Source organism: Phyllostomus hastatus, unplaced genomic scaffold, assembly GCF_019186645.2.
Source record: "Phyllostomus hastatus isolate PE091 unplaced genomic scaffold, TTU_PhHast_1.1 phas_contig_17, whole genome shotgun sequence".
NCBI lineage: Eukaryota > Metazoa > Chordata > Mammalia > Chiroptera > Phyllostomidae > Phyllostomus > Phyllostomus hastatus.
The window spans coordinates 13838010-13851289 of NW_025333664.1; the positions used below are offsets into that span (position 1 = coordinate 13838010).

The 13280-nt window shown below is 51.6% G+C and overlaps 1 protein-coding gene and 1 non-coding gene across 3 annotated transcripts in view; both read left to right on the forward strand.

Annotated features, from left to right (window-relative positions):
* Window positions 1–9752, forward strand: part of CHD6 (chromodomain helicase DNA binding protein 6) — a 168535-nt gene extending 158783 nt beyond the window's left edge. For both annotated transcript variants that reach the window (XM_045833464.1, XM_045833463.1), the window contains exons 35-37: window positions 1069–1260; window positions 2208–2327; window positions 8838–9752. In XM_045833464.1, coding sequence (XP_045689420.1) covers window positions 1069–1260; window positions 2208–2327; window positions 8838–9734 — 1209 coding nt within the window. In that variant the 3' untranslated portion in view covers window positions 9735–9752. The remainder of the gene's footprint in view (window positions 1–1068; window positions 1261–2207; window positions 2328–8837) is intronic.
* Window positions 8377–8483, forward strand: LOC123815455. Its single transcript, XR_006785111.1, has one exon. It is a non-coding gene; the product is annotated as a U6 spliceosomal RNA (small nuclear RNA).
* Window positions 9753–13280: the final 3528 nt, after the last annotated feature.

Here is a 13280-nt window from a genome sequence, read left to right on the forward strand (position 1 = left end):
AGACTGTTTAGTGTGACGAAGACCACCGACTTCTCTTGCTAGTTTGGTTTTTCCCATTTATTGCTTTTTGAGCTCCAAAACAGGAATCACATTTCATGTTTTCTTATTTTAAGAGGAACGATAATAACCAGTATTTGTTGAGAGCTTACGGAGTGCCGGGCACTGTGTTCCCGGTTTCATGTGGTCGTCCTAAATTACCATCCTATGTGATCCTCACAGCAGCCTGGTGGAGGTGGTAGTATTCCCATTTTATAGAGGAGGAAGCTGCCTAAGATTGTTCAGCTACTGCGTGCAGATCAGGGAACCAAACCAAAGACTTCGTTCTCGAGAGTGCAAGAGATTTGTTACTAAGCTGTAGTGTTTGGGGTATGTCTTTGTCTTAGACTTTCTGTATAATTTAGTAAGGGGAAGTGGCAGGTTCTTTCCCTGACCAATCCTACAAACTTTTAAGATGGTTGTCTTTTTTTTTAAGAGGTGCAAAGTCATAGTTTCTCTGTAGTGATAGTAGAATTCCAATGGAATGACTGATAATATTTTTTCCTTGACTTCAGAATATTTTTAAAATTCATTAAGCAAACATGTATTTAGCATTGACATTGTATGTTATCAGCAGACCCAATTATAGGCATTGGGAATACAGAGATGAGTAAGACAGGCATTTGAATGACAGAGGGAGAAATAGGTAAGTAAATTGCAGTGGGCATTTTCTGTTACATGGAAAACCTGTGAAGAGTGCTGAATGGGTACAGGACGTGGTGTCTGGAACTGCCAGTGACCATGACCGTGACCGAGGAGGTCACACTGATCCTGAGCGGATAGGATGGAATTAAAGTTAACCAGGTAGGCAAGATAGGGAAAGGTGTATTCGAGTGGAGAGAACACCCCGCGTACGCAAGAGCTTCTGTGCGGGTTAGTAGTGTTTAAGGTTCTTACTCAAGCACCCAGCAGAGTAATATTCAGGTGGAAATAGATTGAAAGATTCAAAGAACACCTTATGTGTTTTCCTGTTAGATACTAGTTTTTATTCTGCCACAATTAACTGCACATACTTGTGTTCCCTTCATCCAGGAAGTCCATGAAGAGCCGGGGCAGGCCCCTCTGAGCACCTCGCACCCTGAGGGGCCAGTGCCTGCCACGTCGCCCCCTGAGCCAGCTCCCCCCGCTGGCAGCCAGGCGGAGAAGGCCATTCCCAGCAAGAGCCTGCTCGACTGGCTGAGGCAGCAGGCCGACTACTCCTTAGACATCCCTGGCTTTGGAGCGGTGAGTGTTTGTTACTACTGCCCGAGGTGCTGTTTATTTCCTGCTGACTTGGTGCTGTTTTGATAAGGAGTTTGCTAAGGAAGACCAGGAAGTTGGGGAGAAATCTCTGTCAACTGAGAACATCCTTTTAAAGTAAAAAAAAAAAATTGTAACCCATATCAGAATACTGCGCCAAGATAGAGGCGTGCGCAGTCTTGTGGGGACAGAGTCAGTCTAAGCTTAGCCCCTTCCCCGCTGGAATGACCACACATTAGCATAGGCTCACAGAGGAATCTTTAATTTGCATAAGCATTGCCAGTTCATGAAAATGTTCCTGTCTATTCCTTTCAAGTTAATACATTACCACTTTGTGGGAGGCGTGTCCATTCTTAGTTATGCAGTTACTGCCTGGGGACTTTTCTTTGAGTCCTCTTACTGCCTTTGCCCTCAGTCCTCTGGATTAGAAGTCTGTAGGGGAGGGTTACTGAGCACAGATGTCTTTTCTTGGTTTTTCTTTCCTTGTGTGCTCATCTAACCACCACCATCTTTGCTTTGGGTGCATCCAGCTAACAAGAAACAGGTAGAGCCTCACAAGAAAAGGCAGGGAGTGCATTCACAGAGGCACACCTTCCAAGGACAGACAGAGCCTGCGGGTGGGTAGCAGTGGACAGAATCTGAGAAAGGGATGAGGAGGAAAGGGCTAGGGATTAAGCAGCGCCTGAGAACCTGCCTGGGCAGCCCAGGTGTTCTAGTCTGCGGGGCCAGGCAGCTCACCTGTTTGCCAGCTTGCTGCTGCTTCAGGAAGAGCCTAGGTGAGAGCCAGGTGGCTGTTTCCTTCAGCATAACCCAGCTGGGTTCTTGGCAGAGGGCCATTCATGGGAAAATAGCAAAACCAGGTGACAGGCACCACCCTCACCAAAAGAATCCGTGACAACGTTTTGTAATGTTGATTTCCATTTGTCTCCTAGAATTTTTCAGACAAACCAAAGCAGAGGAGGCCACGCTGTAAGGAACCTGGAAAATTAGATGTCACCTCTCTGAGCGGAGAAGAGAGGGTTCCTGCTGTCCCCAAGGAGCCAGGACTGCGGGTAAGGAAGAGGGACACGTCCCTATAGAACCCAGCCTCGTGGAGCAGAGAGAAAGCTCCCCTGGGAAGTGGGTGTCGCAGACGTGTCCCAGGCGTGACCCAGAAGACGTGGAGCCAGCACAGGAAGTTTGTAGGTAGTGACAGGTGGTGCTGGGGTCATTTGTTTTCGACCGCAGAACTTTGGGTTTGCTTTTGTACTTAAACCATTACCAAAACTTGGTGTTGTTATGTGTAGAGTTCCGGGAAAAGACACCCTAAGTCATCAGGAGCCTCTTTCCAGTGTTTAACAAACTCCATTATTGGAAATTTTCATTTGCTAATAATCTAAGCCTTCCTGGCTACCACTTAAGACAGTTCCTCCTGGTCCGTCCTCCCTGGCAATGAGAAACAGCTGACTGTAAGCATGGCCCTTTTCCTGTTATGGAATCATGAGCCTGGAAGAGACTTCAAAGACATCTGCAAAATACTTCTAGTATAACAAATATGAGTTAATTATAGTTTACAGATGAGTGCAAATTTAGAGTAGAACACTTATAACCTCTAGAGGGCGGCAATATCATTTCAACCTGAAAATGCATTGAACTTGGGCAAATTATACATAAATGTGTATTTAACCTTGTGAAGTACATTCTGCCCAGATGGGGAGCCTCTGAAGGTCCTCGCAGGGCTCTGCTCTTCCTTGGTGTCCCCTGCACTCGCAGGCCTTCCCGAGCGCCGCCTCTGCAGGGCGCTGCCAGCTGCATGCAGCCCTCCTGGGGTCCAAATTCCTGTCTGAGTGAAATTGCCTGCATGTGATTTCCTTTTTTAGCTCCAAAAGACCACCCACCCTAGTCATTTCCTCCTCCTCGTGCAGAAAGACGCTGTGACTTAATGTTCTCGAGGAGCTTGTTACTGATTTGTCACCTGCACGCTTCCTTCCTAGCAACTCCTGCATACATCACCGCTCCCGCGCATCTCCCCCTGCAGCCCCTCTGCGCGGGAGGCCTGGCCCGGTCCCCGGGGGCCTGCTTGTTAGAAAGTTCGTCACATTGGTCAAGCAGCCCTTTTTCCAGCTCTCTTGCTTTTTCCCCAGAAAACGTCCCTCCCACCCTTTTTCTTAGACCTGCTTGTGTTGCGCGAGCTGATTCTGCTTCAATTCTTATCCCATCTGCCTTTCTCCAGCCCTCATGCTGGCCCCCTCCTGCACCCCCACCCTGTTCTGCTCTCGGCACAGTGTGGTCCCGTGGAGACCTCCAGTTCTTGCTTTGCTGTAGCTCGGAGCTCTTGGTTAAGAGACTTGTCAGAAAAACCATGTGGTTTCCCCCTTGGCCCTCTCATGTCTTTCTACATGTCTGACAATTTCCCTCATGTTCTCTGGAAATTAATGTTCATAGCTCCCTGCAGACACAGACCCCTTGCCAGAAAACCCATTTCTAAGCTGTTCCTGTAAGCCAGCCTCTTACCAGAGATGCACTTTCGCTCCTTTGTTAAATAAACACAGTCCCTGCTCCAGAGGCCCTTTCCCTGCAGTAAGGCAGGAGCAGGAAGCCTTCGTCCACCTGGTCCTCAGGGCTGCGTGGCCTCCCCCTCGGGGCAGAGCCGCTGGGCCCTGACAGCAGCGCTCTGCCTGGTTCCGGGACAGGAGCCCTCTGGGGTTTGCTGCACTCACTCTCCCATAGGGACACCGCCCTTCTAAAGACAGGCTCAGATTCCACAAGGACTTCCTCCTTCCTTCAGCCCCTTCCGTTCCATGTGCTGTGGCTCCACCGCAGACTGGCGTCGCACATGCTGCCGTGAGGCTGGGGGCTCAGCTCTCAGAAGGCCCCGTGCACAGTGGCCGCTCATTAGATATACGTGTGCGCACACACATGCTTCATGTATTTTATTTGCAAGGTACATTTGTTCCACATCACACACATCTGCGTGTGTGGGTTTTCTGTTCGTTCCTTGCCGAGCCATTCAACATGACATGTCGCCCCAAACACTTCAGCGTGCGCCCCCTAAGAACAGTTGCCTATGTAACTATGTCCATTATCACATGTGAATATCAATATCTGATATCTAGTCCAGATTCAGATTTTCCCAGCTGTCCCAAAAATGTTTTTTAGAGCTCCTTTTTGTTTTGTTTTATGTTGTGCTGTTTGCAGGAGTTTTAAAATCGGGGTCCACGTACTGCATTTGTTTGTTAGGTCTCTTTTCCCCGGTGGATGTTTGTTGGCTGAACCTACTAACCGTCCTGGGAGGAGTAGGGAAGTTTTGGCTCCACCTTCTCCTCCTCTACCCAGAAGTTCAGTTTAGCGTTGGCACACGCAGGCCTAGGAATAAATGCTACGAGGTACTAACGAAGAAAGATGTTCCTCCTGGGTTGGGGCACCCATGCAGTGGTCTGCAGTGCAGCTTTGCCTCCAGTGTTGCTTCATGTCTGCCTCCTCCTCCTTGCTCCTTGCTCCTCTCGCCCTCTCCCCAGGCCTTCCCTGGAAGAGGAAGCAGGTTTGCTCCCAGGGTATAATTACCAGGAGGGAGCGCTGCCAAAGCCCGGCTTGGCCGCTGTGTGTGGTCGCAGAGCTGCTGGGAGGGGCATCTGACGAGGGTGGGCAGCAGCTGGGTGGCGGGAGTGACTCTCCCTCCCACAGGAAGTGGTGAGAGCCGACTTCCTCTGCCAGCAGGCCTCTTGCTTTGCTGTAGGTGAAGAACTGTTCTCCTCACGCCTGGGGCCTTTCTGCTGCTGCTCTCCAGTCTGAAGGGGAGAAGGTGGCCAGGCCAGGCCGTGTCTTCTTGGCAAGTTCCCAGTTCTGAAAGGGCCCAGCATTCTCTCAGCGTCAGTGGTTTGTTACAAGAGCAGGGAAGGGACATTTTTGGACATCTCGATGCCTGAGGAGTGGGGCATGAACTTAGCGGGCAGGGCCAGAGAGACCACAGGGCGCAGGCTGTCGTGAGGGTGCTGTCCAGTCCCACGTAAGCCCGGATGAGCTCAAAACCAAGTGTGTTAAAGTGCGTCTGGTTTATAGCAGGCTGTTTGAAAATAAGATGGAGGCATTATTTATTGAGGGCTGGGTTTGTTTTCTTCCCCACGGAAAGGCTTCCCTCCAGAGAGTTACAAGGGAACACTTGTGGGTATGAAGGAAAGAGACACACCCCAGCACCTTTCCGTGGCTCTTGCTGTGGGTGGGCTGTGGTTGCCCCAGCCAGGGCCCTGGGCTATCCTCAAAAAGGACCTGAGACTACGGTGTTGTCCAGAACGAGGCGATTTTCCTTAATGGGCTCCAGATAGACTGGTAAGAAATTATGCTTGCAGCCTAGCCCCGATCCAGCGAGTCCTACGAGCTTTGTTTAGAAGCGGGAACCAGACAGGTGGCGTCGTCCCCCGAGCGATCGTCCCCAGAACCAGAGTGAGCAGCTGCCCAGCATGCCCCAGGACAGAACAGCCTGGCAGGTCTCAGGCAGCCCCCTTTGGAGACAAGGTACAGGTGTGGTGTGGTTCGAGCAGAGAGCCCTGGGCTGGGTCCCAGGGCTGGCCAGCCGTGCCCTCGGGGCCAAATCCCTGCCCCCTCGGTGTGTAGGGAAGAAGAGGGACAAACGTGACAGGATGAGAGGTTTCTCCCTCTCCCGCTGTTCCAAACCAAGGCCTCTAAGGCGAGTTTTCTCCTCAGTCAGACAGAATTGACCATTAAAATGCTTTTTGCCCGTGGCTTATGGGACCTGGTTCTTCTTCAATATCCGTAGGGAAACCGACGTAGGACTCAGAAACCAACATTATGTGGGGGGATGGGGAACCTTCACATGCACGTCTCTCACGTGTCGTGAGTTTGCAGACCCGCCATAGACTGGCTGTGATGGCACCGCTGACGCCCGAGGGTAGGTGTGATGACTGACTGCACTCGGGCAGGCGGAGCCCTTAGCGTAGCACCTGCCTCCAGTGAGTGCTCACGGACGGGGCTGTTGGTGCTCTTACTGCTCCTCCGTTGCACCATCACGCCCTGCACGGGCACCCTGATGGCCAGTGTCCCTTGCTGCTGACAGTCCTCACTGCGTGGGAGTCAGTGCATCTCCGCTGCTTCTCGTTTTGGAGCCGCCGCACACGTGTACCCGCAGCTCACTGAGAACCTAAACCAGTGTCGCTCACTGGCCCTGTCTCTACGACTGCCCCTCATGCAAAGGTCTGTTGGCTTTTCTAAGAGTTTGTCTTAACACTTAAGGGAGAAGAGAGGCAGTGAGCCAGAGGGAAATGCCAGAGCAACTGGATCAAAGTTCAAAGCAGATGTCCTCAGGGAGGTAGAGATTTCTCAACTGCTCTCAGGCCCGGTCACCAGTCTCAGCCCTTCGATGGCCTTAGCTTCCCTGACTTCTTTCCCCACACTCCCCAGGACTCCTGGCCACAACAGGTTTTTCCGGCTTGTCTGGTGTCTCTCGGTGAGACCCGTACCTCCTTTCTTGCTCCAGGTAGGCTCCACCGAGGAGTGTGGCTGGGTCCCTGCCTTTGAGCCTCAGAGATAAGGAGGTCCCGCTGTGGGCTGGTGGGCCCAGCTGCTTCTCGCCAGATCTCTGCTCCGCACTCACTGCAGACTTGGAGGAAGGGGAGGTGTTTACACCCACACACCTGAGAATCCAGTAAAGGCAGCACAGACAGCCGCAGAGAAGCATGGGCTCCTCCGGCCTCCCCGGGGCCAAGCCCAGGAGCCTCGCTGTTGAGCCCTCCCACGTCCTGCCTTGTCTCCACACTTCAGCCCTAACTGTGACCTGTTGTCCTCAGGGTGAAGCCGGGGTCACAGATCTCTGGAGGGCACGCTGAACATTTCAGCCTTACCCTTGCTGAGATCAGAGAGGAGGCCGAAGAAGGACACCAGCTTTGTGACAGGAACCACGGGGAGGGAAGCCAGGGCGGCTGGAGCCGCTTCCCTTCAGGGCAGCTCAGAAAGAGAGGTCGGCCCCCGTGGACTCCCAGGGGAAGGGCGTTTCCTTTACACTCCTCTGAACACAGAGACTGAGACCGTTTGACCACAGAAGCACAGTTGGCCTTTAAAACAGTACGCATGCGTCACCTTGATGATTGTAAAGATGGCAGTGAGGAGTGGGGGGGTATACCGAGGTGGGTATGGGCATTTCAGATACTGAGTCCTGAAAGAAATGTCTCTCTTTCTGTGCGGGGAAAACATTTCTCTCCCTTTGCTGGAGATTGATCTGGCCATGTTTGAAACACATTCAGAGTTAATCGCATTGCAGTGGCAGTGGTTGGTTTAAGTCTCTGCAAGCGGACCGTGAGCTGGGAGAGCAGGACGGGTCCTTGCACCCTCTTTCCTGCAGAGCTCCTGAGCTGCAGTCACGGGCAGGGGCACGTGACCGCACCTCTTCTCAAGCAGGCGCTTTCTTCCCCGTCTGCCTGCCGTTCACCCGTGCGTTAGGGCAGCAGGTCCTCCTCCGTGCCTCTCTGTGGCTAAATCACCCAGGTGTGTCACGGTGAGGTGTTCCGATGTGCGTGCCAGGTATCCTGTCTGCAGGTATGGCTGTGAGTCCCAGGCACAGTCACAGCTCAGCCCTCAAGGGCAGAGTACTTAAGCCCGGAGCTCGCCACCGGTAAGGAAACGGGAGAGCAAACCTCTGTCCAGGAAGGTAGGTCGTCTCCCTTCAGCGAGACCAGAGCATCGCTGCCTTTTGACAAAGTTCATCAGTAATCATCAAGAATGCTTTTATTTTCTCAACAGACGCGTGGGCGTGTGAGAGTGGCTGCCCTCCAGGAGCTGCTGATCCGGAGGGGCGTGGGGCACACACGCAGCCAGTAGTGTCCCTTTAGCGGGGCTGCTCCCGTGGGTTGGGCAAGGTATTAAGCACTTCACCCCCAGTAATCCTGCAAGATGGACGTCCTGGTCCTTTCTCACCAGAATTCTGACTGGAACTGACTCGGCCCGGGTCCCACGGCTAGGGGTTTGCAGCGCTAGGGTGGGAAGTCGGGTCAGTGTGCTCCAAAACCCTCTTACCCACTCTGCTCTGTGGCTGTGACTGAAAACCTTTCTGTGCCGTGAGGAAGACAGATGTAGCAATCGGGACAAGGGGTCTCAACCACAAGAGTCTTGACCGTGTTCACTTCAGCAGCACATACACTAAAATTGGGATGATTCCAAGGAGATTAGCATGGCCCCTGCGCAAGAACAACACACTAATTCCTGAAGTGTTCCGTGTGGTTTTTATGTGGTACAACCAAACTAATGCAATGTTATGTCAGCTGTACCTCAATAAATTTATGAAAGTCTTGACTGAGACCTGGGCATCTTTTTAGTACTGGTCTGTAGCTCCCAGCACTCTGATGGCTTCGCCACAGGGCAGACACTGCTTTTGCACAGTGAGCAGGTGGGAGGCACCGCTTGACGGTGACAGGCCGTCGGCCTCTGAGGGAGGAAGCTCCAGCAGTAGGTGCACAGGAGGCAGTGCCACTGGGGGACCCTTCGAGGAGCAGGGCAGGACAGCCTGGGCAGAGCCCCAGGTGACCTCCCATCATCCAGTGACCTTCAGCATCTTGTGTTTCCTTGTCCTTTTCCAGGGCTTTCTCCCAGAAAACAAGTTCAATCACACCCTGGCTGAGCCTGTCCTGCGGGATGCAGGCCCCCGCAGGAGGGGTAGGCGACCTCGGAGCGAGCTCCTGAAAGCTCCCACCATGGTGGCAGACTCTCCCTCCGGAATGGGGCCGCTGTTCATGAATGGACTGATTGCTGGGATGGACCTGGTGGGGCTTCAGAACATGAGGAATGTGCCGGGCATCCCCCTCACAGGGCTGCTGGGGTTCCCGGCTGGCTTTGCCACAATGCCCACAGGCGAAGAGGTCAAAAGCACCTTGAGCATGCTGCCCATGATGCTGCCGGGAATGGCTGCCGTGCCCCAGATGTTTGGGGTTGGGGGACTCCTCAACACCCCCATGGCAACTGCCTGCACTTCGACTGCTCCAGCGCCTCTGTCAAGCACAACGAAAAGTGGTACGCCGGTGACCGAACAGACTGTAGAAGACAAGCCAAGTAGCCATGTTGTAAAGACGGACACTTTAGCCGAAGACAGGCCTGGTCCTAGTCCGTATTCTGATCAGTCCGAACCCGCAATAACTACGAGTAGTCCTGTGGCTTTTAACCCCTTTCTCATCCCAGGAGTGTCTCCTGGACTCCTTTACCCGTCCATGTTCCTCTCCCCTGGCATGGGCATGGCTCTGCCCACCATGCAGCAGGGCAGACACTCGGAAATGGCAGGGCTGGAGAGCCAGAAGAGGAAGAAGAAGAAAACAAAAGGGGACCACCCGAACCCCAACCCCGAGTCTGCTCCCGGGTCGGACAGGGGGCCGGGCAGCGATCAGAACTTCCCCGAGCCCAGGGCGCCTGTGCCCCCAGAGAGCGAACACGTGGCGCCGTCTGGGGACAGGGGCCTCAAAGACTCCACCAGTGACACCAATTAGAACTGTGCTTTCATTTAAGAGATGATGTGACTCGTAAGTTTCTTATCCCATAAAGGTTTGTTACTCCCCTCCCTCCACCTTCATAAGAACCTGTGTTTCCATAAGTAATATTTACCTACCTGATTTCCTGTCCGAGAACTACGGTAACAGATGTTCGTAGTTGCAGGGTCTTGCCACTCCGTTAGCTAAGTGTCGTCGACCTAGTCTAGGAGGCGCAGAATCCGCACTCTGTGGTCCCGTTGTCCATTCCAGCAGTCGTAGTGAACGCAGTACCTGGTGGCACGCCCTACCCCCCTTCCCAGTCTCCCGCCGACCCGAGGAGGAACGCGGCGGCGGAAGCCGTCCGGGGGCTCCCGTCGCAGGGCCGAGGGACGAGGGACGGAGGCAGCAGCTCTTTCCTCCTGTGAGCCGGGCCGAGTGAGAGGAATGTCATGGGGAACCAAAAAGCACAGGAAAAGGAAGTGCCGGTGCACATTTTTTAGTTAAAATATTTCCCTATTTTATGATTACTAAATGACTAGTATAGACAGAAGTATATAACTAATGGCTGAAAACGCATATATTCATTTCCTTATGAAACAGAAACCTTACTGGTAGTAAATTAACTTCCCCCTTTGGGTTTTCCAGACACCTGCAGCAAGAAGAAATACTGACTAAGTAAGGCATTACTTTATAGATGTATGTTCTCTCCCAAGCTAAAGGATGATTCTCAGTATGAGGAAGCTTTACATACCCCGAGTGGTCGCTGGTGACGGGGTGGGTGAGGGGCTCACCCTCGTGGAGCCGCACGCTGCTCGCAAGCACACGACTAGCAGCGCTCCGCCCCTCGCTCTGCAGAGCTGCTCCAGGCGCTGCCGGGCCTGGCGGGCCTGTCCTCCGTGCGCTCGCTCACCAGGGATCAGGAGCCTGCAAGGAAACACTCACTCAGCACTTGACACTTGCCTAGGTCCTGTTGTCAGGGTTGTTTGAGGTTGTCAAAACACGGGTGTACCACCTTTTACATGACTGTGAAAAGTCTTTTTTCCTCCATCTTTTCTCTATTCGGTTTTCTATATTGCAGTTGGACCCAGATTCCAAATCATCAGGTTAGTCAAGACTGTTGCAAATTGACTTCATTTTCCTTTTTCCTGCCTGAGCAGCACGTAGGCCCGTTTCCTTTGGCCTTCCCACCCCACTCATGTTCCCACCACCCCACCCCTGACACCTCACTCCCTGTTGGTGGTCCGCACTCTGAGACTTGACGTGAGCTCGTGGTCCAGTGCTCCGGGGGCGCCGGGCCGTGCAGGACCGCTGGGAATGTCGGAAGTGTTGCTAGTACCAGTTTCACATTTTTGTTGTCACAATTTACTGTATTTTTTACTTTTTTCTGTTACCGTTTTTGCTAATTTATCAGAAGGTCCAAAAGTTTGACATAACTATTTCAGTTTGCATTATTTATTTATGATGGTTTTGTCATTGTCTTTTATACATTTGGGATTATAAATTATGTAAATGTTAAAATGAGCATCTCAAAGAAGTCTGTTAAATCGTGACCAGAAAAATCAATCGTGTATTTTCAAAAAGTGGAGTCCCAGTTTTGTGAATCAGAGCTATAAATCAGAAAGTCTATAACTGATCATATAAGAAGAAAGAATCCAGTAATTGAACAAATCCTATTTAATGACATCTTTATAGCATAGATGGTCTATAGTGCTGACAACAGATTTCTTGGAAATGCTGCTCTCTCTATTTAACTAACATTTTGTTCAGTTTTGCCTCCAGTGGAAGCAGAAAGGGTTTTTTCAGCTGTTAAATCCTTAAAAATCAATATAATTTATTTATGTAAAAAAATCACTCAATCAATATATTTTTGAACCTTTTAAGTACTAATTTTCTTTTTATCAAGTAGAAAAAAAATGTATTTGCCCTAAATTCTTAAAATACAAATGCTATAAAAATTCCTGTATCCTGAAAGCCTTACTGCGAATGAGTATTATAGACGCCCAGCGGAGCCTGGGTGTTCGCTGTCGTCGTCCTCGTCGTTTTGTACGGAGAAGCTGCTCTCCCCAGGTTCCACTTAGAACCTCCAGCAGGTCACAGGGTTCAGTATGGATTTGACTCAAAAACCCACCAGCATGCTCTGCCCCTTGTTACAGCTTACCGAACCTGTATGTTAACTCTCTGGGTGTTTAGGCTTATATTTGACTGCTATTGTGTCCCTGTTTGCAAAATGAAAATGACACTTTGTGGATTACTTTCTCTGTAAGGCATAAGTGCTTCTTATGATTATTTTGACGTTTTCAAGAGCAAAAGCCAAATTTAAACTCTCTTCAGCCAACTTGAGCCTTTTCATCAAACCCCATGTCACACACAGCCATAACTTCCCTTGGTCATTCTTCACCCTGTGTCTTACATAATAAATTGTCTGTGGTCTTGATCCTGGATTTAAAAGAAAAAAGTCGAAAAGTCAAATTTGTATGTGAGGGCTTCAGTGGCACTTGGGTGTCTCTTGCTGCCTGGGCCCTTTCTGAATGAATCACTTGCACACAGGAACTCAGTCTTTCCTAGGTGCACCCCGTAGGGGGCTTGCTGGTGTTCATTCAGCAGGGTTGACTTGACCTGTCTCTGGCCTCCCAGAGCACGTGGTTAGAAGGGGTGTGGCACAGCTCCCCAGACTCCACCCGAATGCCAGGGCAACGCTACTTCCCCCAGCCCATTCCAGAAGTCCCACCTCCAGTCCGGCCACACAGCTGGGATTCAGGGCACATCTAAACCTCTGTGGATTGGACCAGGTCCAGGGAACACAGGGATGCAGCAGTAGCTGAGGCTTGCTGAGAACTTTACAGCCTTAGTTTTGGGAAGCATCGCTCTCCAGCCCCGGAAAGGCTATGTCAGAAGTTATCAACAAGGCTGGCAGGAAAGTGCTGAAGTCTCCGTGAGACTTGAGAGCAAGAGAGGACCCTCCCCCTCCCTTTGCTGGGTCCTACTAAGTACCAGCAGGTGGTGCATGAATAGCATAGGGGATGGGTGGGACATGGTTTTATAAGCCTGAGTGTCCTGCCACCATTTTCAAAGTAAGGATGTAGTATAGGCTTTGTAGGTCTTTAGTCGAGACTTGGAAAGCTCTCCTGGGTAGAGGAGTAATTTATGCAGAATAGGTAGGAGAGTCTCGGTTTCATTCGTGACCTCCAAGCATGCTCCGATAAATGCTGCCTCCTTGGACAAGGGCCGAGGCGTCCAGGTAGCCCAGTACCTTGGGTCAGTGTTTCAGTGTTTTGTGTGTGTGCTCCCTAAGTGACCTTTGTCCTCTCGGTGTCTTGGTTGCCGGGTAGAGAGACACTGGCATGCAGTCTGCCTAATGAAAGCCAACAGAAGGCCACAGAGCGCTCTCATCAATCACGGAGAACAGAGCTGGGGTGGGCCCCTCTGTCCCACCAGCCCGAGGTTGGAACACTTGAGCCTTTGTGATAGCCAGCTGGGTCCCCTCAACCTCAGAAACCAGCTCTGACCAAATCACACTCGGAAACATTGGCGCTGGAAACGGTCAGGTCACACCCTTTGGAAAAG